At 33.7% G+C, this 23,556-nt stretch overlaps 2 protein-coding genes across 4 annotated transcripts in view; both read left to right on the top strand.

The window, feature by feature from the left end:
- Positions 1–16,962, top strand: part of LOC143256852 (protein O-mannosyl-transferase Tmtc3-like) — a 136,569-nt gene extending 119,607 nt beyond the window's left edge. For all 3 annotated transcript variants that reach the window (XM_076514614.1, XM_076514612.1, XM_076514613.1), the window contains 6 exons: positions 1,040–1,126; positions 1,612–1,688; positions 11,182–11,302; positions 12,015–12,116; positions 13,831–13,914; positions 14,865–16,962. In XM_076514614.1, the coding sequence (XP_076370729.1) occupies positions 1,040–1,126; positions 1,612–1,688; positions 11,182–11,302; positions 12,015–12,116; positions 13,831–13,914; positions 14,865–15,152 (759 nt within the window). In that variant the 3' untranslated portion in view covers positions 15,153–16,962. The remainder of the gene's footprint in view (positions 1–1,039; positions 1,127–1,611; positions 1,689–11,181; positions 11,303–12,014; positions 12,117–13,830; positions 13,915–14,864) is intronic.
- A 5,683-nt stretch (positions 16,963–22,645) lies between these two features.
- LOC143257832 (uncharacterized) lies at positions 22,646–22,990 on the top strand. The gene has a single exon (XM_076516861.1). The coding sequence runs from the start codon at positions 22,646–22,648 to the stop codon at positions 22,988–22,990; it is 345 nt and encodes a 114-aa protein (XP_076372976.1).
- The last annotated feature ends 566 nt before the right edge of the window (positions 22,991–23,556 follow it).

The raw sequence follows: 23,556 nt of genomic DNA, 5'->3' as shown, positions 1-23,556 counted from the left end.
GGTGTCTGATTTTGTAGTTTATGGTTCTGTAACCATATAAGATTGAAAGCTACAAATATTATACTTTGTCTGAGTAATTACAATATTGTAAAAAGTGATTTACGTTAACTTTCGTACACCTTGATGGATGGTAAGTAAATTAGAAAAGAAGTAATAGTTAGAGAAAAACTTGCTTTTTAAATATAAAATATAACATTATATAATATTAGCATTTAGATTATTAGTTAAGCTTTGATGCCAATTTCCTTCATATAATATGATAATAAAGTATTTTAATTAAATATAACTCACTCAAACCTCGTTACCTGCAGCGAAAGTTTAAACAAAAACAAGCAAACAAACATGTAATTATCTTTCACCAGAGAAAAATATATATATATATATAAATGCACTGGATAACTTAGATTATGTTCTATATTTTCTGTTTGTGACTCTTGTTGTCTTGTTTACGCACCCGACTTAGCCATTTTGTTTGTTGTTGTTTTTTTGTGGGATAAAAGCTTCCATCCACTTGTCACTGGGAATCGTACTCGAAATATTTAAAACTAAAATCACAAATATAGGTCCTCAAAATATGACATTTTAGGCTTATTAATAATTTATATTTGCTTTGTTTATCTCACAAGCCTAAATAATACTTTCCTAAACTAACACACACATTCATATCTTAAGAACAATAAAGATGTGATATGAGGAGATTTTTCACTCTTAGTTAAGTTTCTGGGCTAGTTGTAAAACTGTATTTTAACTGTAAAAAAGAAAAGCTACACTTGGACAACTATACTAAATATCACAAAAATATGGATGCAAGTTGGGTATTTTCGAAGTTTAATTTTTCACCGGATTAACACTTCATTTCATGCACACATGTATATATATACTAATCATTTTAGTGTTGTGTTTTCCCACTACACAGTTTATCGAGAACATAACGGATTGTACTACACTCAACTGTTAGTTGAAAGCAGTTTTGTTGTTGTTGTTTTTAAAAATAAGAACAGGTAAACTAAGCTCATGGTGTTTTATTTACTTTTATCAGCTGGGAGTGTTGTTAATGGATCAGAACAAAAACCAAGAGGCCTTGACCATGTTTAACAGAGCACTAGAAATCGATCCAGATCACGAAGTACGTATATCGTCTTTAGTGTCTTATTATTAAGAGGAATATTTATGGTGTTTTGTAGAGAGTAAGGAATTTATAAAATGACTTAGTGAAAACTAAATGCCTCTTTGCATTATTCTTACAGACTAAAAATGGTCGATCTGCTTCAGTGAATGTAAAGTGCACTCGCTTTTAAGTAAGATTGGGTTGTTTTATATTCTAAGTAAGCATTTCAAAGTCATCAAGTGTAAAATCATAAAATGCTTTATAAACAGTTAATAACAGAAACTTACAGTAAGAAGAAAAATGTTTTTGTAATGTTGTAATATTTAGCTTCCTTCTACAAATGTGATTAAACAATGTTTTCACCTCCTCGTTAGCTCGTGAATTATCAAAACCCAATGTATTGAAGTAATGATTAGTTCTCAGTTATTATCGATAAAATAATTAATTATCAATGTATGACTAATTAACTCTTGGTATATTGTTTTATTTGTATCTATTTATAGCAAGCTTTAGTAAGTTCTGCTATTTTAATTCAAGAGTCCGACATGGCCCTACATCACAAGAAGCTGGCCAGTGAGAGGTAGGATTGATTGAATGAATTATCTAAGTTTATTTAATAATTTGGCCCGGCATGGCCAAGCGTGTTAAGGCGTTCGACTCGTAATCCGAGAGTCGCGGATTCGAATCCCGGTCTCATCAAACATGCTCGCCCTTTCAACCGTGGGGGCGTTATGATGTGACCGTCAATCACATTATTCGTTGATAAAACAGTAGCCTAAGAGTTGACGGTGGGTAGTGATGACTAGCTGCCTTCCCTCTAGTCTTATACTGCTAAATTTGGGACGGCTAGCGCAGATAGCCTTCGAGCAGCTTTGCGCGAAATTCAAAACAACAAACAAAATATCTAATAATTTTTAAGTTTTATACAAATATCTGTTACACGTAAAGAAGCAGACAATGGCAGAATGCTTGTATTTTTATCTTTTTGTTTATCTCTAACTAACTAAATAACTTATAGGAGCATTTACATTTGTATTTTGTTTAAAGAATGTACAATACATAGCAACTTATGAATTCTCTTCAAAGAAACGATAGACGAAATAGTGTTAAACATAAACGTTATTTGTAACGGGGGCATGTCATCCCCAGATATTTATAACCCGAGTGTTTACCCTAAAATTTCAGTAGTATTAGTATTGGATCAGATGTTTCGTCCTTGTAGGGCATATAGCAATCATCTGTCATCCCTTCCCCTTTATATTTTTTAAACCAATTTTTATGGAATATAAAAACTTTCTAACCTATACGGAAAAAAAGTAATTTATAAGATATATTAAAATAACAGGTGAGTTGAAATACCAAAAAATACGCATTTTACTTACGTCGCTTATTATTGTTTTTCGCATAAAAAACTTGGCAGGATGATTTTCTTTTACTTGCTTTACAAATAGTAATTTGAACAATAATAAACCGCAAACATTAGCAGAAAAAATATGTGATTTGTCCTTACAAGAGGCGGGGCCTGGCATGGCCTAACGCGTTAAGGCGTGCGCTTCGTAATCTGAGGGTCGCGGGTTCGCGCCCGAGTCGTGCCAAACATGCTCGCCCTCCCAGCCGCGGAGGAGTTATAATGTGACGACCAATCCTACTATTCGTTGGTAAAAGAGTAGCCCAAGAGTTGGCGGTGGGTGGTGATGACTAGCTGCCTTCCCTCTAGTCTTACACTGCTAAATTAGGGACGGCTAGCACAGATAGCCCTCGAGTAGCTTTGTGCGAAATTCCAAAAACAACAACAACTTACAATAGGCATTTCTATATAAAAATATTTACAAAATTAAAATAAACAGTGGTTCGACCTTAGAGATTGGACTTAAAACTTTTGCTTTCAGCTTCATTTTTATCTGGTTCTTCAGCAAGGTTCCCCGCTGGTACAGCGGTATAATTCTATGGATTTACAACGCTAAAATCAAGAGTTCGACCCCCTTGGTGGATTCAGCAGATAGCCCGATGTGGCTCTGCTATAAAAAAAACACACGCTTCAACAAGTGTTTTAACTTTTTTCCAAACGTTTACCCATTTGACAAAAGTTAAAGTTAGCATTACAAAAACCAAAGGCCGGGCATAGCCAAGTGGATAAGACACTCAACTCGTAATCCGCGGGTCGCGGATTCGAAACCCCGTCCCACCAAACATGTTCGCTCTTTTAGCCGTGGGGGCGTTATAATGTGATGGTCAATCCCACTATTCGTTGATAAAAGAGTATCCCAAGAGTTGGCGGAGGGTGGTGATGACTAGCTGCCTTTCCTCTGACCTTACTGCAAAATTAGGGACGGTTAGCGCAGATAACCCTCGTGTATCTTTGCGCGCAATTCAAACAAACAAAACTCCTTTTATTTCAAAATCTTCCAACCAAAACTTTCTTTACAAATAAATTCACACATTGACACATGGAACTAATTTTACAAAAAAAAAAAAAGAACGTCTGAAAAATAAACATGGATGCTGCTGGAAATTTGAACATAAATGTATTTGTGATTTCATGATCTTCTAGCAGTAGACTTATAGTTATAACCTGAAGTTCAATTAAACGTTTCTTTGAATCAGAAATTTACTTAAAATAGATTTTATGGATCTCTACGATGTATCAGTTTAACTACCAGAGTTGTAATTAATGGTACATTCAATTAAGTCAATTTATACTCTGATGTTAAACGTTCTAACATCACAGGACCGTTTGGCATTGTTTGAGTGAATGTGCTGTGGTTCCCACTTTGCCATGTGCATAGAATTTTGGAATCCATCACTGTGTACGTTACAAAATTAAGTCGTGTTAAGAATTAACGGGAGGAAACTTTTTAACAAACATTATAAGTGAAAGGTTTTGTTCAGGAGTCTTATTAGAAACAATTATATGTGACACCAGTAAGTAGTGGATGACACAAGATACTTTATTCTGACGTTTCGGAATTTCATATTCTTGTTGTTTATAAGTTATTAGAGTCAGATATTAATAAAACTTTTACTAGCTTAAACTTACCAAATGAATTGCAAGTATTGTTTTACAAAAGATGGGATTTATAGTTTGTTTTTTGCATAAAATATTGTTCAGAAAACATAACCGTAATAAAAGTAATGGGTGAATTATGTAAAGCACTCTAAGCAGAAAGCTCAATAGAACATATTTGAATAACACTAGCTTTGACTAGATTAAATAATATTTCAAACACTGTATTTTAGCTACGTTGTTATTTGGTTCTTTCATTTTAGTTCCTTAAAGATTTATTACTGGAGCTTATTTACAAAGGACTACGAAATATATATCTTACCTTTAAAAAGTCATTATAACTAGTCGAACAAAGACAATATTTTACCGTCAAGTACAATTTATTAATTAACGCAAAAACGAACAACGTGTTAATTTTTTGATAAGCTTACCAGGTTTGTACGTGAAAAAGTTTTACCATGTAACATGAAAAAAAAAAATCCTTTGACACACAAAATCTGCTTACAGTAGTAAAACTATTTAAACTACGTAGTGGTGAATTTTCCTTAGTTTAATATTCAAGTTAGAAGTTTATTGCATTAATACTTAAAACGAATAATATTCGAAGAATTAAATTTAGAATGTTTCATTTGTCCTCTCTATTCGATGATATTTTTGTTCATAATCATCATGAACAAACGATGTACGTTAGATTAACATCATCTGAGCTTATACTATGTTCCTATGATTTATTACTTAAGTGTCGAAGCTTAAACTTGAAAAGGTTATATGAGTTTTTGTATGTAAAACTTTCCTAAAACCGGTGGCCACCCGATAGTTATTTTACAGACGTTGTCTGCTGAGTAGTTTACTTTGTGTTTTCTGTTTGTTGCATTTCATTTTATTTTATTTTTTAGGTGTTAAACATTTAGTAATTAGAATAAAAGGAAGCAGAAAGAGAGGTTACGACGAGGGTGTATTTGTAGGGTAAATGTCTCGCCCTTTTTCCCAGAAATTACATTTAGGCTAAATTATCGATTGCAGAGTAATTGTTCTGCTCTCATAATAATTCACATTCCAAAGGTAGGTTACAGCTTCACTTAATAGTACAAAATAAAGTGCATTTACTTTAATAATTCTGTTACGACATGAGCTTAATGGAACTTTTTAAAGCGTTATTATTTTTTCGCGATGACTGAAAGTAACGTAAACTGTGGAGTATTAAGAAACCATTTACGTGAGTTTGTAAATACGTTTGTCACGAGATGTCACATAAATCTCCCAGGTCTGTACGCCAATTAAAAATTTACTCCCCCAAAAAAGACCATTATTTTGTATCACCCTTTTTATCTCAAAGTGTAGGATTATGATGTATTTTTTGCCCCCCAAAAAAGGTTCCAAACTGTTGAAAGTCAAGGTCGTTATAGTGTTGTATTTTATTGATTTAAGACTGCCATAATTTCAAATAATTATACGATAAAAACCAAGAAAATCCCAAAGTTGTCATTAATTAAACTCATTATCCTATGTTTTACCTATATGTAACCTTATAAAATATGACAATAAGATTATTTCAAAATGAAGTGCAGAAATGAATATTTAAGAGATCGGATACTTTTTCAACGTAGTTTCTGTCTGTATATCATATTATGCCTTCAAAAATGAGATTACTTGAAATCTTAATGTGATGATAAAACATACCTGAAAAGCAGACGATCACCAACAAAATTAAAAATTAAAATTATTTCAAACACTTGTACAAAAGTGATCACAAGAAATTAAGCCTTTCCCTGATTTCCAAAGTTTTTAATGTGTGTGTCATATTACGACGAAAAACACGAGTTTTATTTTTTTTAAATTAACACTCTTATGTTGGTTCAGAACAACACCAGTTGTCTTTCACGCAACAAACAAGTATGTGTTTTCTAACAACACAAATACGTACGATTTTCGATTCAAAATGTTTTAATCTAAATACGTATACCGTTACGAAGGACACTGTGTGTGTTATGTACATTGATAAAACATAACACAATGGATGTGTTGTTTTTGACATGTATTAGTCTTGGAGTCTTTCAAACACAAGACTCGTGTCAACATGATGTTTTTTGTTTAATTTTGCGCAAACCTACTTGAAAACTATCCATGCTATTCCCACTAATTCACGAGTGTTAGACTAGAGGGAAGTCAATTAGTCAATACCGTACGCTGCAAAATTTCGGGCTTTTCTTTATCAATGAAAATTGGGATTGACCGTCTCATTATAACACCTCATCGCTGAAAAGGTGACCATGTTTAGTACGAAATTAAAAACTACAATTCGCGGGTTACGAGATTTATAACACTAAAAACCGAGTTTCGATACCTGCAGTGGACACAGCACAGATATCTCATTGTGTAGATTTGTGCATGTCAACAAAGATATAAACAAACCCTAACCACCAGGCCTCGTGAGTCTCCAGAACACAACCCGTGTCTTTTTGAACACACTTTTGTTTTACGGTTTATGTTTTGTTTACTTGTTTGTTTAGAATTGCCCACAAAATTACACAATGAGCTATATGTGATCTGCCCACTACAGGTATCGAAACCCGGTTTTTAGCAGTGTGAGTCCGCATATATATCGCTATGCCACGGGGAAGCTACAGTTTATGCAAATCAAAACTGCATAACATCTTCAGTGTTTGTGTATCAGAAAACAGCGTTTCATATTTTTTGTATTTTGTAATTATATGATATAACATACGTTAAAAACTGTAAAACTGAAATAAAGTGAATGACACCATTCAATTTTTCGTCATTGGAAGAAATAGTTTGAAAATTATGTAAACATTAGTTCAATTTATTGCAAATAGTACAGACTTGGTAGCAACACGTTCCAAATATTCCGATTAGATTTAGTAGTTATAATTTATTGAGTCAAATTCCTAAGCTCTTGATAGAAAACGGCTATAGTGCTCTATGACAGTACTCACTAAACAATATGATAGAAAACAGATACAGCAATTACGAAAATATACACTGGGAGCATGAAAAGGCACACACCACAAAATTTAATATACTTCATATGTAGCGACACGGAGATAAACTTGCGCTTCGTGTACGATGTGCATACCAAAACTGTTTGACTAATGAAATATTGTTCAGAGAAAAAGTAAAAACAACGAATGTAAGATAGGACTAAATTATCGATTTCCAGCATACAAAGCGTGTGCTGTGTCATATGAGCGAAATCCTAAAATCTATTTCAAATATTTAGCATCATTAAAGGGAATACTATACGTACATACGAAAAGAATGTATGTTTTAGACAGATAAATCCTTTAAATAATGCTGTTCACATATTTTTGGACATTAGTGAAACAAAAACGTAGCAAGTAGAATATGGAGTTGCATTTAGATTTAAAGTACAAAGAGTATAAAATATTGGAAGGCGAAAACAAAAGTCCGGCATGGCCAAGCGTGTTAAGGCGTTCGACTCGTAATCCGAGGGTCGTAGGTTCAAATCCCGATCGCACCAAACATGCTCGCCCTTTCAGCCGTGCGGGCGTTATAATGTGACGGTCAGTCCCACTATTCGTTAGTAGCCCAAGAGTTGGTCATGGGTGATGATGACTAGCTGCCTTCGCTCTAGTCTTACACTGTTAAATTAGGGACGGCTAGTACAAATAGCCCTCGAGTAGCTTTGTGCAAAATTTAAAACAAACAAACAAAATATAACCCTCTACACAACGTTTTTTGTATAGCACTTTGTCTTTAATGGATTATCACCATTTTTGACTAATGTCATGAGATTTTTTCTTGATCGAACTCTTCATAAAGCGACATTAAATAGTTTCAAAATACAGTGCATTTTTTAAATTATGGTGTCAAGAAGTGTAAACACCAAATATTTCATTTTTTCAATAACTTTTCTCTCTCGTTCCATAATAAAAACAACTTTTTTTTGTTACTCTGCCCTATAATATTAAAAAAAAGCGTCGAATCCACTGCCACAAGTAACGATAAATGTGTAAGAGTTTACTCCCATAGTTGGTACATTCCTTTTACGCATACGAAGCTATCGAAGCTTTAGGCCTAATTGTCGATTTTTAGGCGATTGTAGGAATTTGTATTGAGCTGTAATGGTATTGCGTTATTTACAAGCTACGAAAATGTAAGGAATTAACCTGATGCATTTCGATGCGAGTTTGTTTGTGTAATACGACGTTTATAACATTAACTTTAAAGGCAGTTCTTGCATTACACAAACAAACTCGCATCGAAATGCATAAATTACTATAGTGCGATTATTCAATAGAAATACTGGGTTTCCATATAAGATAGCACGCATACACACACACACACAGTGACTGGCTGACACATGTTCTTTCAATTACATAAATACTAAATTCTCATTGAAATCGAATTTGGTGTTTATAACCATATACACTGAAAACCCTATAACACAGCGTTTTGACAATATACGCTATTTAACATAAAGGGCTTGAAATTACACAAGTACATGGATATTATAATATTTATTGAAAAAACCTGATGGAAAATTGGCCAAGGGTCCATACAAAACTGTACGTTTCATAATGAGTTATCTGACAAACTATATACACAATTGAACTAGTACAATAAATTAAAGTCACTTGTACTGAAAACAACCTTTCACATGGCATTAATTAAGGTTATCAATCCTGAATTATGAATCCCATTTCCTCTAAAAACGTGCTCCGTACTTAGGGGTTGGGGAACATTTTAATAGTTACCATAAAATCCCATTATTCGTTCATACAAGAATAACCCAAAATCTGACAGTGAGTTCTGTCATTTCAAACTTAGAAACAGCTTTGTACTAAAATTCTACAACAAACAATCAAACAACTGCATTTTTCATAGATAATTAACGATGCTCATATTGCTGCACGTATAAAGATAAACAAACTGACAGACTTGCGGGAACGAATAATAGCTACATTGTAAGATATGAAAACATATATATCCATTTATATATAATATACTGATTTCCAAACAAAGGCATATGCAAACAAACTTAAGAATACACCAAAACGTGTAATAAATAACATTAAAAATAGATGGATTAGAAAAGGTATAGGTTGCTACACGTGCAAATCAACAAAAAATTAAGACAATGATAGACATTTATACACATAGATAAGAAAATAAAGAAAAATAGGTGAATAAACTATAAACATATAAATGGAAGCTATGGGTTGATGTGCAGAATTACAGTATCAAGGAAAAGCTAGTTATTTGATAACATTATGTAAAGACAGTAAGTGTGCAGTGAGAACAGAAGGGAGTTAACAAATAGCACGGCCCGGCATGGACAAGTGGTTGAGGCACTCGACTCGTAATCCGAGAGTCTCGGGTTCGAATCCCCGTCACACCAAACATACTCGCCCTTTCAGCTGTGGGGACGTTATATTGTTACGGTCAATCCCACTATTTGTTGGTAAAAGAGTAGTCCAAAGTTGGTGGTGGTTGATGTTGACTAGCTGCCTTCTCTCTAGTCTTAAACTGTTAAATTGGGAACGGCTAGCGCAGATAGCCGTCGTGTAACTGTGCGCGAAATTCCAAAACAAACTTACTGAGACTAAAGTCTTCAAGCGCCTTGGCAGTATCTTGACAAGGGTGGATCGTGATATAGAAACACGACACCAGAAAGTAACAGTATTAGGTACACGTTGACCCCTATCTTGACACATCCAGCAATATCAGTAAGACGCTAGACTTAATCTCATAACTGCAATCTTCATTCCAACCTTTCGTCGCCAGTGCCAGACGTGGACCACAGATAAAAGAAGTGAACAAAACAAAACATGAAGTGACAAATGGAGAATAAAGTCCTCAGAGATATGATTGGAGTAAAGCCACTTTTATAATGTATAGTCACCTAACGAACATAGTCCTTCAAAACCAAGAAAAGCTCACTGTTAAAAAAGACAGAAAGGGATGGGTAGACAAGTTCATACTATCGGAAGCCACCGACATCACCCTGGAAAGAATATTTAACACTTGCGACGCCAACAGGGTAAATTAAAACAAACAAAAAATAGGTAGATATTTATAGATAAATATATATATACACACACAGAGAAAGATGTATAGAAAAATAGACCAAAATCTTGATCACAAATCAATGCTAAAGAGTCTTTCACAATTTTTGTTTGTTTGTAATTAACCACAAAACTACTACACAATTGGCTATCTCTACTTTGCCAGCCATGCTTTCTATCTTTGTAAGTCCAAAAGACATACTGCTGTGCTACTGAGGGACTAGTCTTTAATATAGATAGACAAACAAGACACTGTAAACCAAGCACACATACAGACAGAATTCCAGAATATATTCAAATGGATAGCTATTGATATTTCGGTAAAAGACATAAAGGAACAATTAAGTGATATTTGAAGAAAAGAAAAATATACAAATGCTGTTTAATTGCTATTTTGCGCATTTGTTTAAACTACTAGTTGTTAGCAGAGAGGCTACCAAACTGATGCCTTGGGTAAAAGCTGTTGCAGAATAATTATTTAATATAGTTGAAAAGAGCCAGAAGTGTATGTATATTTGTAAATGTTTATATTATAACAATAGCTCAAGTTCAATACAGTTCAAGTTTAGTTAAAGGACAGCAATCTGTTGGAGAAGTAAATATCATAAGTAGATATAAATATAAATATATATAGATGCGAAGTTCGATAAATCTATAGAAGTACAAATAGAGAGAAAAACAAAAGATGTATTTGTTCAATCTAAGTTTATTTAATAATGTTTCCAGTTAGGAGGAATCTTATTGCTCTTCGTTCGTAATTTTTCTAAAATAAAAAATATTATATAAACGTGTAGATGCAAAAGAGGGAAAACAGGTGGCGCGTCCCAAACAATACTCGATATTCTACCGGATAATATTGGAAATATCAACTAAACAGTAACTAATGAATGTAACTCATGATACTGTTCAAAGTTTCCAGTATGCACTGTTAGTTTGTTCAGGTAAAATAACGCTCCAAATTGTTGTTTGTTGGTTGTTGTTTCTATATAGATAATAAATTCTGTTTCTCTGCCTCCACGCAGACTTCAGAAAATAGTGGATGGAGGTAAACAGAATGAATTGATTTACTTCAACTTGGGCATGTTAGCTCTAGAGAACAAGGATACTCGTGGCGCTGAACAATGGTTGAAGAAAGCTCTACAGGTAAAGTGATTACTGGGAACATCGAGAACATAGAAATTATGTAATTAATTAACATTCTGTAAGGTCTGTAGTAGTGTTTTTATTTACACGTTCTAGTATTGTTTATTTATTGTACATGCGTTATTTACACTCAAGACATCACACTGAAAATAAACCTCCGAATGTCCTAATATTAGATCATTAAAATGTATGCGTAAAGTCAGTTCTAAACATCTTTCTGTTCATAAGCCAAGCTTTCATACGTTGAAAGAACTAAATGTATAGCACCATGTCATTTTACCATAAATACACAAGATTAGACAAATAAACATGAAGCAGTAAATAAAGCGCATTTGCTCTAATTGAAATTGTATTATTAATGCTTTTATTTCAAAAACTCAAGACAGACAACTGAAACGAAGAGATCAAAACTTTGTTTATATTATTTGTATTTAAAGTTACTTCTGGAGCAACAATGTGAGATTAAAATAATAACAATCACTATTACCAGGAGAATAGCAAAATAGCGTTCAGAAATTTGTGTCTGTCGTTTCTTTTCTTTTTTTTCGATACGAAGCGTAAAATCATTTCAGAGAGAAACGTTGCTTGAAATAACTTCTTATTAAGAGATACCTGTTTTTTTAAAGCGTATTATTCTCACGTGCAATCACTAATCTTCTAGGCAACGACTGAAAATAAACATTCGAAACACTTCTGAGTTTTCTTCTTCTAGATACGCCCAAACCTCCGAAGTGCTCTGTTCAATTTGGCGCTGCTTCTTTCAGAAGATGGCAGACCGTTAGAAGCATTTGTCTACAGTAAAAGGCTTCTACAGGTGCTTAAAATACTTAAACTATAAGTCGCTATATTTTTCTGTTATTTGTAGGAACATTTTTGTTAAAAGAATTAGAAAGTCATAAGTTATAAGAAACTTGGTTGTGCGTTTATGCAAATGAAGAGTTTAAGTTTAGCAATACATGCTCTCATTTAATCACAACCTGTAATTATGCGGTTAAAAGTCAAACGTAAGGCTGGTGAAGAAGAGTTTGTCTATACATTACATACGACTTAAGAATATCGAGTACTATTTCATATTTTAATATTTTAAAAATGGCATGTATTTATCGTTTTAGCACATAGTCACACAAAAGGTGAACTGCGCCCTCTCCACCGCATAGAATCAAGCCTCGACTTTTAGTCTTATGAGTCCGTAAACTTAAACGCTGACCCATTTTGGACCAATGTTCTATGAAAGATGCTACAAGAAAATAATTTGATTTATTTCAGTAATTTCTAATTTTACTTAAATAGCATAAATTTAAAGAATAAATAACCAACTGAACAATGAATTATTTTTCCTTGTTTCGAGCCCCTCGCTGGTACAACGGTAAGTCTACGGACTTACAGCGCTAAAATCAGGGGTTTGATTCCTCTCGGTGGACTCCGAAGATAGCTTAATGTGACTTTGCTATAAGAAAACACCCACACCTCTGTTTTGCTTTTTTAATACGGATGTAAATGGGACTTACATGTATTGTTTATAAACATCGACGTTTAGGTTTAACTGTTTTATGGTTTTACTTATGAATCTTAAAATCGATGTTTCTCTGGGTTTTGATTTTTAGTTTATAAACATAATTTAAAAAGGGTGTTTTTCGGATTTTTCGCTTTTGATACTGCAATAAGTGTACCAATATACCTTGTATTCTCTGCACACTAATTTCTCTTATTAGGGTAATGATAAATATGTTAAAGTTTGTAATAGCTGGTGCTATTTTGTATGAAATTTTAAAAATAAAAGCACTAATAAAGGATGAAAAATGTTCCTTTTCCCTCACAGCAATATTCCAAAACAGTTTAGTCCGTATTGAAACGGTTAAATGTCGGGAGCATGATATGTTAAAGTAGGAAATTCAATCTAACCTAAACTGATTAATTATTATTTTTCTTTGTATCTAGAGTGTTTGTCGGTCAAAGCTAAAGATCAGAAACCCAAATTATAAACGAAATACTGGGTGTCTAGTGTTTTTGAATGAAGAAAATTGATATTTACCGACGAATAAACTGTATCCAAACAGTTCAAAAATACAAATAAATACTTGATTATTTCCTTGAATGAGAATTTAATCAACAATAAATTTCTTCTGGCAAAGCTGAATCTCTAACTAATTAGTCAAAATGATACACTTATGTATTTTTTATGTAAAATAGGTACTAAAAAGTTCAGTGAAAAATTCGGATACTAATAATTTAGGTGCTACGAAATTTAAAAATCAGTCATATAGAAATAGCTAATAAAACTCAAAGCTGTTTCCATAGTATCTACAACTTATAAAACATTTTGAACTAAATATCATCTTGAGAAAATATAATAATTTGTAAAATTATTTAAAGTCAACTATGAGCATGTTTAATCAGCAACGCAATCGGTATTATTATGTAATACTATTAAATATTTGTTTTAATTTTTGTTTGTTCCGTCCTTAAGAACATATTTTATATTGTATCTTGGCAGAAAAACGCAATTCTAATTCTGTTTCATTCAATAGATCCAACCAGACCATGTGAAAGGACTAATTTTAATGGGAGACATTTACGCTGGACACTTTGAAGATCTTGGAGCAGCCGAAGAGGTATAACATAATATTTTTAATTTGAACCATTCAAAATGTTTCAATTATTCATATGTTAAGCACACTGGAAACCTTTGAATGATAACTGAGTTAAGACTCTAAACTTTATTTTACATTCATATATTATGTTTTGTAGGTGCTCTAGTTAAACATATATGTTTTAACTTTTCATACACTTATACTTATATTTGCATATACAGTGATTGCTATTGACACGTTACTAATCTATAAAGTAACTCCGTTTTACACTTCTGTTCATCTGTCTATACCACTCATTCACAGATTCAACAAAAACAACGAAGCACTCAGCGCAAAAAATACAAAAAAACGGGTTTTGATATCTGTGGCTAGCAGAGCACAAACAGCCCATTGTGTAATTTTGAGCATAAAAACAAACAATCAAACAAAAGGTTCCAAAATAATATAAATGTAATATAATCACAAGTTTTTTTTAAAGCAAAACTGTGAAATCTAAAATAACTCCTACAGACAAAATTTTTAAATTATAGAAGTTTCAGGTTTTTTTCCTTGGTCATGAAACAGAATGTGTCTCCAATTGAAATACATTCTTACAATATTTCGATGAAATAAATCTAGAATATAAATAAATGTACCTAAAAAAATTAACTCAGTCCGTATTTAGGCACAATAGGTGTGTTGTTCCTGCACAGACTAAAAACTCTATCATACATCTTTTATATTAACCTGTTTTTCCTGAGGGAATTGAGATAAATTCTTGACAAAGTTACATTTTTTTTCATGTTTCAATATTTCACACATTGAAACAATGTTTTAGTAATTGATAATAATGAATAAAATTTTAAAAACCAAACGGTTGTTTAGTTTCACAAATATGTGTTATGCTCTTGAGTTTGAATTCTAGTGATATTAATATTCTATCAATCATTGTATTTTAATGAGTTTTTCTTCACCCTTTTATATACTCTTAGTGCTACAAGAAAATTCTCCAATCAGATCCTGCCAATATTCAGGGTCTTCATAACCTTTGTGTAGTGTACTACCGACGTCAACAACTGGTTGAGGCCGAGGCTTGTTTCCAGCAGGCCCATTTAAAGAGTCCAGACACGGAGTATATCCGTCAGCATCTAGAGATAACCAGGCACCAGCTCCAGCAGTTGGCGGCACGAGACGAGAAAAAAGATCCTTTGAAAAACATAAACGTGGCACGTGATCCAGCTTTGCTTCAACAAATATCGCCGTCTCCAACAATTAGGTGATGACACGTTCAACAGTTTGATTGTTCACAAAAATATCGGCATGGGTAATTAAAACCCTACCACCTATACATTATGATTAACTTTCTTTGTTCCAAAATGAAGATGGACAAATATTTGTGTCCTCTCCTAATGCTTCTCCTCGGGACTAGTAATACAAAAGTCATTTGGCTTAAAGGAATCAAGCTATCATTGCAACCAAAGTAATGGGGCAGAAAATAACTGAAAATACAGTGTGCCAATATTCTACGAACAAATCAGGCAGGCCGTGAGTGTTATCTATTATCTTTCACCATCAGTTAACAATTTTTTACTTTGTGTGTAGATGAGGCAAAGCTGAGACTAACTATACTTCCATAGTAACGACTGAATGCTGTGATACCCTTGTTTAACAATTTTCACATATATTTCTCTTTTGGCGTATTTAAAAATGTATTAAAATTAATTGCACATACAAAATTCCATTAAGTTACTGAGATTTTATTCCGATAAGTTGTGAACAAAACACATGACTTAATGAGAGTTTCCCCTCAGTGGACACAGCAGATAGCCCAATGTGGCTTAGCTATGAGAAAACATATACACTCCAATGAGAGTTAGATTTACGATTGCAAGTTTAATGCTAAACATACATTATTACAGTTTTTCTCTTATTAATTTTGAAAAAAACGAACAGAGGTGAAACATTTTATCTTCAAAGCACAAACTCTGTAACTGAATCCTTTATTATTAAGAAATAAGTAGCTAAAGCAATCTGTGGTAAATCAGACCTTAAATCTTTTCATGAGGTATTTAAGTTTAGTTATAAATAACATTTGAATTGTTTTAAGACTCATTGACTTGCAAATAAAATTAAATAAACAATGATTATTATAAACAAAAAACTGTAATATGAGAGAAGTGTGGCCCAAAATAATAGGAAATGTTATTTACATGAACATTCACAAAAACAAATATTGTTGCATTTCCATGATGAAGACGTTTTGTTTGCCGCTTCTTTTATTTATTTTTAATACCTAATATTTTATAAACATTTAGTAGAAAGTTTTGTACAGACCGTAGAAAGCTAAAAATATGAATCTGTGTCACAGAATGGCTGGTACTTGTATTAGCACTTTTATTGATAAACATCATCAGATGACTTAGGAATGTCGAAACGTTATTCTCTGCTTATCAAGAAAAGTGTTAATACCCATACCAACCGTCCTGAGATATATTTTGTTTTTAAAATGGGTTTCTTGCCATCAAGAAAATGTGAATCTGTTTTAGTTACGATGTTTAAAAATAACTTTGATCTTTGTAAAATCAAAATATAATTCTGTAAAACATTAGCTAAGACAAGTGTATACATAAAAGACAAAGTAAAATCATTCTTCAATGTTAACGTTTTAATATTTAGCTTGTAAGTGTTGTAACTATTTGAAGGTTTTGATTTGGTGTAGGCAAATGGTTAGCGTGCCGGACCATGGGCACGAGGATCCCTAGATCGTGTCCTATTTCAAACAAACAACAACAAAAAAAAAGAAGTGCTTCTCACTTTGGAGCAGTGGATACGTTATACAAGTGACCTTTTAAATCCCACTATTCTAGCTGAGTGCCCAAAAATCTGGCGGTGGTTGTTCTCGAGTCTGCATTTCCTCTTCTCTATTAAGACAAAATTAAGGACGGCTACCTTAGATAGGCTTGTAGGAATATCCGAAACAAATAAACATTTTAACTTATGTTACTTATAGGGATCTGTGAGATAATCTTTTGTCGTGAAACATGTTTCGAGTGTTTTCTAAAATAAAATTAGTTTGAAACATCTCAAAAAGCAAAGTATTCTTTTGTATATACCTTTATAAAGTATATACCTTTCAAAACATTCCTTGTACAGTTGTTGAGACAAAAGCGAAGTCTGTAAAGGACCGATTGATGATTTATTTGTATTGTCAAAAACAGAGGTTGGTCAAACAGTCCATTCTATAACAATTTCATTTTTACTCTGGGTCTTTTAAACTTTTTGGAAAATAATTCAAGTCACAATTTTCAACAATCACGAACAACTGGAAGAGTTAGAAGACTTTCTTTATATATAACCATGAGGATAAGTGTGTTTATTTAGATCTAATGTGAACTACCTTCTATATAAGATAAATAGGAGAAGCTATTTTAAGATAGAAAAGTCAAAGAATTCGTTTGATCCTCAACTGGCTTATCTCTTGTGATAATCTTAGTGATACCAGTCTCTCTTTTTAGAATAGATATTAACATTTCTTTTGTAATGGCTTCTTATGACTTGTAATTATATGTGGTAATTTTAATAACAATGAGACAGGAAAGCATATAATCCGCTCTTTGAGAACTAAATATCCGTTTGAATTATATATATGTTGATTTGTTCTGGTAGTGATGAAGTCAAAGCTTTAACTTGAGTAGGGAAAATAAATTATACGTATTGAGGTAATCGGGTTTCCTTTTCAATAAATAATATTTCATCTATAACTGTAGTACTCCATGTACTCGTTCTTATGATCAAATGTGATGTATTAGAGTTAATAAATACTGAAATAATTAGTCAAAAATAACATAGTTCTGTAGTATCATAAGCATATTACAGTTTTTAATGATGTGAAACTTGATGATCAAATTAATTTATCGTTAAATCTAGTTAAAATATTGGCATAAAAACCAAACCTTATACAGTGAACTACCTTGCGCACCGTACAAGAATTTATCGTAAGATCTATTCAATTCTACCAGTGTTTATTTTAATTTATACTAGACAATGACGTAGTATTGCAACTAACCACTGTTGCATCTCAGAGAAGTTCGCGAAATAGAATATTTTTTCAACATCTTAAAAGTGAACTGATTTTATCATACAGTTAAAAATTGGCAGGATAAAATATATGGAAGCTTGCATAAAAAAGGAAAAACGCCCTAGCGCTACAGACACGTAGATCCATCTGTCATCAGAAGAAAACGCAGAAAGAAAAATAACGTTGTTATAAGTCCTCTATTTTTTTAAGCCAGAGTTTGGAAAATTTAAATAACATTGACCTAAGATGGTTACAGCAGCTGAGTGGATAGTAGTATGGCTTACGTTGAGACGTTCATTCTTTTATGGATTTATTCCCGCGTGTTAGAGCTTCGTGAGCTACATTTAGGTAATTAAACGCTGTATTAAACTTAATTTTTGGAGTAACTTTAATTCACTGAAGGTCTAGCAGAGAGTGAAGAAAGCTCATTATTTCAATATTTGAGTGTCATCAATGAAGATGGGATATTAGGTAATAGGCATGTGAATCTCTGTTTCGATCTAACTAATGGATTTAATTTTTCCTCCCTCTCCAGGATATTATTTTAAATTTTTAAACGTTGTACATCCTCTAGCGTTAGGCCTAATAAAATACTCTGGTAGTGGAGAGGATATTTGGATATAGTTTATATCATTACAATACCAGCTGTCGTAAAGGCGTTCATCTCGTAATCTGAGGGTCGTGAGTTCGAATCTTCGTCACACCAAATACATTGTCGTCCTTTCAGCCGTGGAACGTTATATAGTTACGGCCAATCCGACTATTCGTTGGTACAAATAGCAGCCGAAGAGTTGGCGTTGGGTGGTAATAACTACCTGTATTCCTCCTAGTCTTACACTGCAGCATTAGGGATGGCTAGCGCTGATAGCCCTTGTGTAGTAGCTTTGTGTGAAATACAAAACAAAGCAAACCTGCTGTTTAATGTTTTTAAGCTTCAAACTTATTCCAACACTGGACCTTTATTATGCATGTTAATTGATGATTACGAAATTCATGCACAGTTATGTGTCCAAACACAGAATAATAGTTTCTAACACAATTAATCTAATTTCGCTCACTTGTTAGGATAATTAATATTTATGCATGTTAATAACCTACTTTTAAAAGAAACATATAGATATAAATAATCATAAACATTAAAATACATTTTATGTTTTATAAAAAGAAAGCACGCTTCACTCAGGAGCATTGAAGGCTATTCTACGTTCAGTGATATGTGCTATAAAAAGGAAGCATTTCTAAATTCTTTGTATGACTTCTATATGTCATAATTCATGTTCATCCTCAAGTCAGTGGTGGTCTTTGTTTTGTAATGTGATCTATTTCTTAATTATTAACGAAATGTTCAAAGATAAACAGTTATTTCATAAGAAGGGTTTATTTCTACAATAAAGTATAACTTGAAAAACAAGGCTTTGTGAAAATCGACGATTTTGAAAAAAATAAGAATAGTTAACCTTTGATTTGCAAAGAAAATACGTAAACATATTATCAAAGTATTTCGTTATTCCCAAATTTGGAATTAGGTTTATCTTCTCTGTTGTTGTTGTTGTGTTTTTTTTTTCTATTTCTTATCCTGTTTAAGTGTAAGTTACCTAGTGTAAATCTTTGTACGGTATTGTTTTGCAACCTGCGTGATAAAATGTAAGCTTTGAATATTGTATTTATATATAAACATTAATAAATGGCATTAAAAGGGGAGAAACTCCTTGATAACACACGGACACTTTCAAGGACAGCTAGTTATTCTTTTTAAGAGTGGTAGGGGGTAGTCAAGACTAGGAGGATTGTGTTGTCTCTGGTTCACACATACATGGTTTAAAATCACTAAAAGTAAATAAGTCGTGTTTTATTTCCATTACAATCGGTCTTCTAAGCACTTCTTAAAATATAAAATATAAAACTAAGTAATGACTTCTTGCGTATTAACACTTAATAGCGCATCACAATTATTATTTTTTACTGTAACACTTACAAGTCCCTGAGCCATTTATTTTAAAGCTGAATTTTTTTCTCACTGATATCTCACAGCAAGCAAGGTATGGAATCCAGCGCAGTAGTTATGGACAGTTTTTTACAATTGATAACAAGGACACTTTGGGGGCATAAAATCAGAAAGGTAGAAACGTGAGCCCACCCAGCCACCACTATATATACTGTATATGTACAAACATATATAAACACACGTTTGCATGATTGTGTATTTGATAAAAAGAAACCTTTGATGTTCGATATGTTAGTTTAAATTCTCTAATAACCAGTTTGTATATTTGATACAAGGAATCTACTTTTTTTTCCGATTTTGGCATTAAAATTTACATTGATCTTCTATGGTGGCACAGTTAATTAAATTGTATATATATATATATATATATATATATGCGAGCTTTTGAGTCAAGAGTCGATGTGATACAGACATATTTTCTATTACGCAAGGCTGGTGTTTAAACACATTTAATGTACGTTACTTCCTACTCTTGTAACTTTTTGATCGATTATAAATAAACTTGTATCACTCATTCAAAACTTGTATTTCTGTGACAGTTTCTTTGTGTGTATCTTACGCGTGAGTGAATACTTAAAGCCTAAGTTATACAGTACTTATAGTTCGAAATATAAAAAGACGTTAAAGTGTCATCCAGGAGGACTTAATCTCGACTATAGCAAACGAAAGTATACAAAACATTCTTGAATAATGATCTTAGATACTTCACCAATGTCTGAAAGTCCTGGTAAATATATTTAATATCCTGAGAATCATCAGATAGTTTTCGTTGTAATTTTAGGCAACGTGATTAGCACATTCACTGAGAAATACAATATCTTCCATTTAAATTGCATGTAACTTGCAACAGTTTCATAGTCAGGATTTGTCTAAACATGTTGTCGAGGTTCTATTCCATCATGAAAGTGCAACAAGTATTAGAAGGAAAACTTTACAATGTTCGACTTGTACAATATTTACAAGTTTTGAAACCATAGTTTGAGATTAAATGAGACAGAACTTATATCACAATATGATAATCCCGAAATTCCAAATACTTGCAAATTATATTAAGACTCGTTAATTGGGATGCATATGTATTTAATTTTGGAATTATAAATCCAATCTCCACAAAATAATAAAAACGTAATTGTTTTCTTGTCCACAGATTTCGAATTTTTCAATTTACTATATGGTAATAGCTTCTGTTACTTTTAAGATGTACCTGAAGTATGCATGTAACTAAAACATTGTGCAGTAGGTTCATTTATAATAGGTATTGAAATCAGTTTCGGTTTTCTTACCCCCTCCCCTTTAATAGCATGCTTGCGAACTTATAATGCTATAAATCGGGTTTTGACACCTGTGGTGGCCAAAACACAAGTAGCCAGCCCCTTGTATAGATTTTTACTTAATAACAAAATCTTTTTTCTCTCCCATAAAATCGTATGTTATACACACTATGTACATAACGATAGTGTTACATAGCCTAAAATTGTGCTTCAATAAATTTAATCATATGGATATATCATGCGCTGTTGGCGAGAGTAGCTAAATCGTCACATGAATGGCGCTAAATTTTTGAAGACCGGGTGTGTATGTTTTCTTATAGCAAAGCCACACCAGGCTATCTGCTGAGTCCACCGATGGAAATTGAAATTTTAGCGTTATAAATTCATAAACTCACCGCTGTACTAGCAGGGTACTTGAAGACCAGTCTTACACTCTTGTAGAAATAATAATAAAAGTGAAACATTTCAAGTACAAGACATGATTTTACAACTTGAGGATACTAAAACGATAACCATACATTTTCAGTAAGTTATCTCATTTTGTGGATATTTTTTTCTAGTATATTCCTTGAGTTTCATAATAACGGTAAAGAAACAATAAATACTTAATAAACCAGTAAATTCTACATTCACATGCATATGCTTTTGGCCCCGCATAGTCAGGTGGGTTAAGGCGTTCGACTCGTAATCTGAGGGTCGCTGGTTCGAATCCCCGTAACACCAAACATGCCCGCCCTTTCAGCCGTGGGGGTGTTATAATGTGACGGTCAATCTCACTATTTGTTGGTAAAAGAGTAACCCAAGAGTTAGCGGTGGGTGGTAATGACTAGCTGCCTTCCTTCTAGCCTTACACTGCTAAATTAGGGACGGCTAGCGCAGATAGCCCTCGTGTAGTTTTGCGCGAAATTAAAAGCACACCGAGCCAACATATCTTCAACAGCATATATAGCTAAATCGTAGAAAAAATAATACAGAATTATTTACATTTTCACTATTACTGCCACGAGAAAGAACATGTTTTTGTCTGGCTGTTATTAATAATTACCCAATGCCAACACTTGGGCTGCTATTTAACAACGAATAACGGAATTGACCATCACATTATAACGCCCCCACGACTGAAGGGCAAGCATGTTTGGTGTGACGGATTTCAAGCCCGTGACCCTCATATTATGAATCGGGCACCTTAGCCACCTGGTGTTTATACGGATTTCACGTAATTTTGTGCATTACACCAACCCAGGGCACGTTCTTAGTATATATACTGCTGATAAAATAAAAGAACAAGTATATATTTTTCTCAAAACAAACATTAACATGGATCTTTTGCAGCTTGTTTTGTCAGTGTGTACCTTCATCTTGTGTACCCAAACAGTCAGGCGTGATCTGACGAAGAACGAGGCTGCCAGGGCGGTCCAAATGCTGGAAGATGGCCAGACCCAAAGGAGAGTGGCACAGCGCATCGGTGTGTCACCAAGCGTCATCAATCGACTTTGGCGACCCTACCAGGAGACGAACCCTTATGGCAGGAGACCAAGTCAAGGCCGTCATCGCTGCACAACAGCCAAAGAGGACCGATACATTTTGAGTACCGCTCGGCGGGACAGGTTAGCTATGGCTCAGTCACTGCGAAATGACCTTCAGCATTTCACTGGAACCCGTTTGCGAACCAAAACTGTTCGCAATCGTATGCACGAAGGACGCCTTAGGGCCAGACGGCCTGCAAGAGACGTTATTCTGAGAGAGCTAAACTGTGCAGCCTGATTGGATTTTGGTCGTCAGCACCTGGACTGGGAACTTCGTCAATGGGCCACCATGCTGTGGACAGATAAGAGCAGGTTCACCGTGTCTCGTGATGATGGACGTGTGAGAGTGTGGAGACGTCGAGGAGAGCGATTTTCCACCTGTAACATTGTGCAAGTCGACGCTTATGGAGGAGGTTCCGTAATGGTCTGGGCAGGCATATACTTGGGTGGCCGCAAATATATTTTTTAAGCTTGCGAGTGAAGTATGACGCACGACGATATAGAGACAAAATTATGGAACCCATTGTGAGGCCTTTTGCCGGTGCTTTCGGCTATGGGTTCATTCTCATGCGGGTTAACGCGCAAGCCTACGTCGCCAAACTGTGTATGGACTTCCTTGACGAGGAAGGAATAGAGACTTTTGAGTGGCCCGCCAGATCTCCAGATTTAAATCCGATTGAACATTGTTGGAATATATTGTCGAAGCGTGTTAGTGAACGCCAGCACTTTCCTCAGAATGTACAGGAACTCCGACAAACTCTGGTAGACGAGTGAGCTGCCATACCTCAAGATAACATTGATAGA

This window comes from Tachypleus tridentatus, chromosome 7 (assembly GCF_004210375.1).
Source record: "Tachypleus tridentatus isolate NWPU-2018 chromosome 7, ASM421037v1, whole genome shotgun sequence".
Classification (NCBI taxonomy): Eukaryota; Metazoa; Arthropoda; class Merostomata; order Xiphosura; family Limulidae; genus Tachypleus; species Tachypleus tridentatus.
Note: the sequence above shows the minus strand (reverse complement) of the source record. Positions and strands in the feature narration are given on the sequence as shown.

Excerpts from the sequence above, each read along its gene's own strand:
- LOC143257832 (XM_076516861.1), top strand. The coding sequence starts at position 22,646 with ATGCTGGAAGATGGCCAGACCCAAAGGAGAGTGGCACAGCGCATCGGT.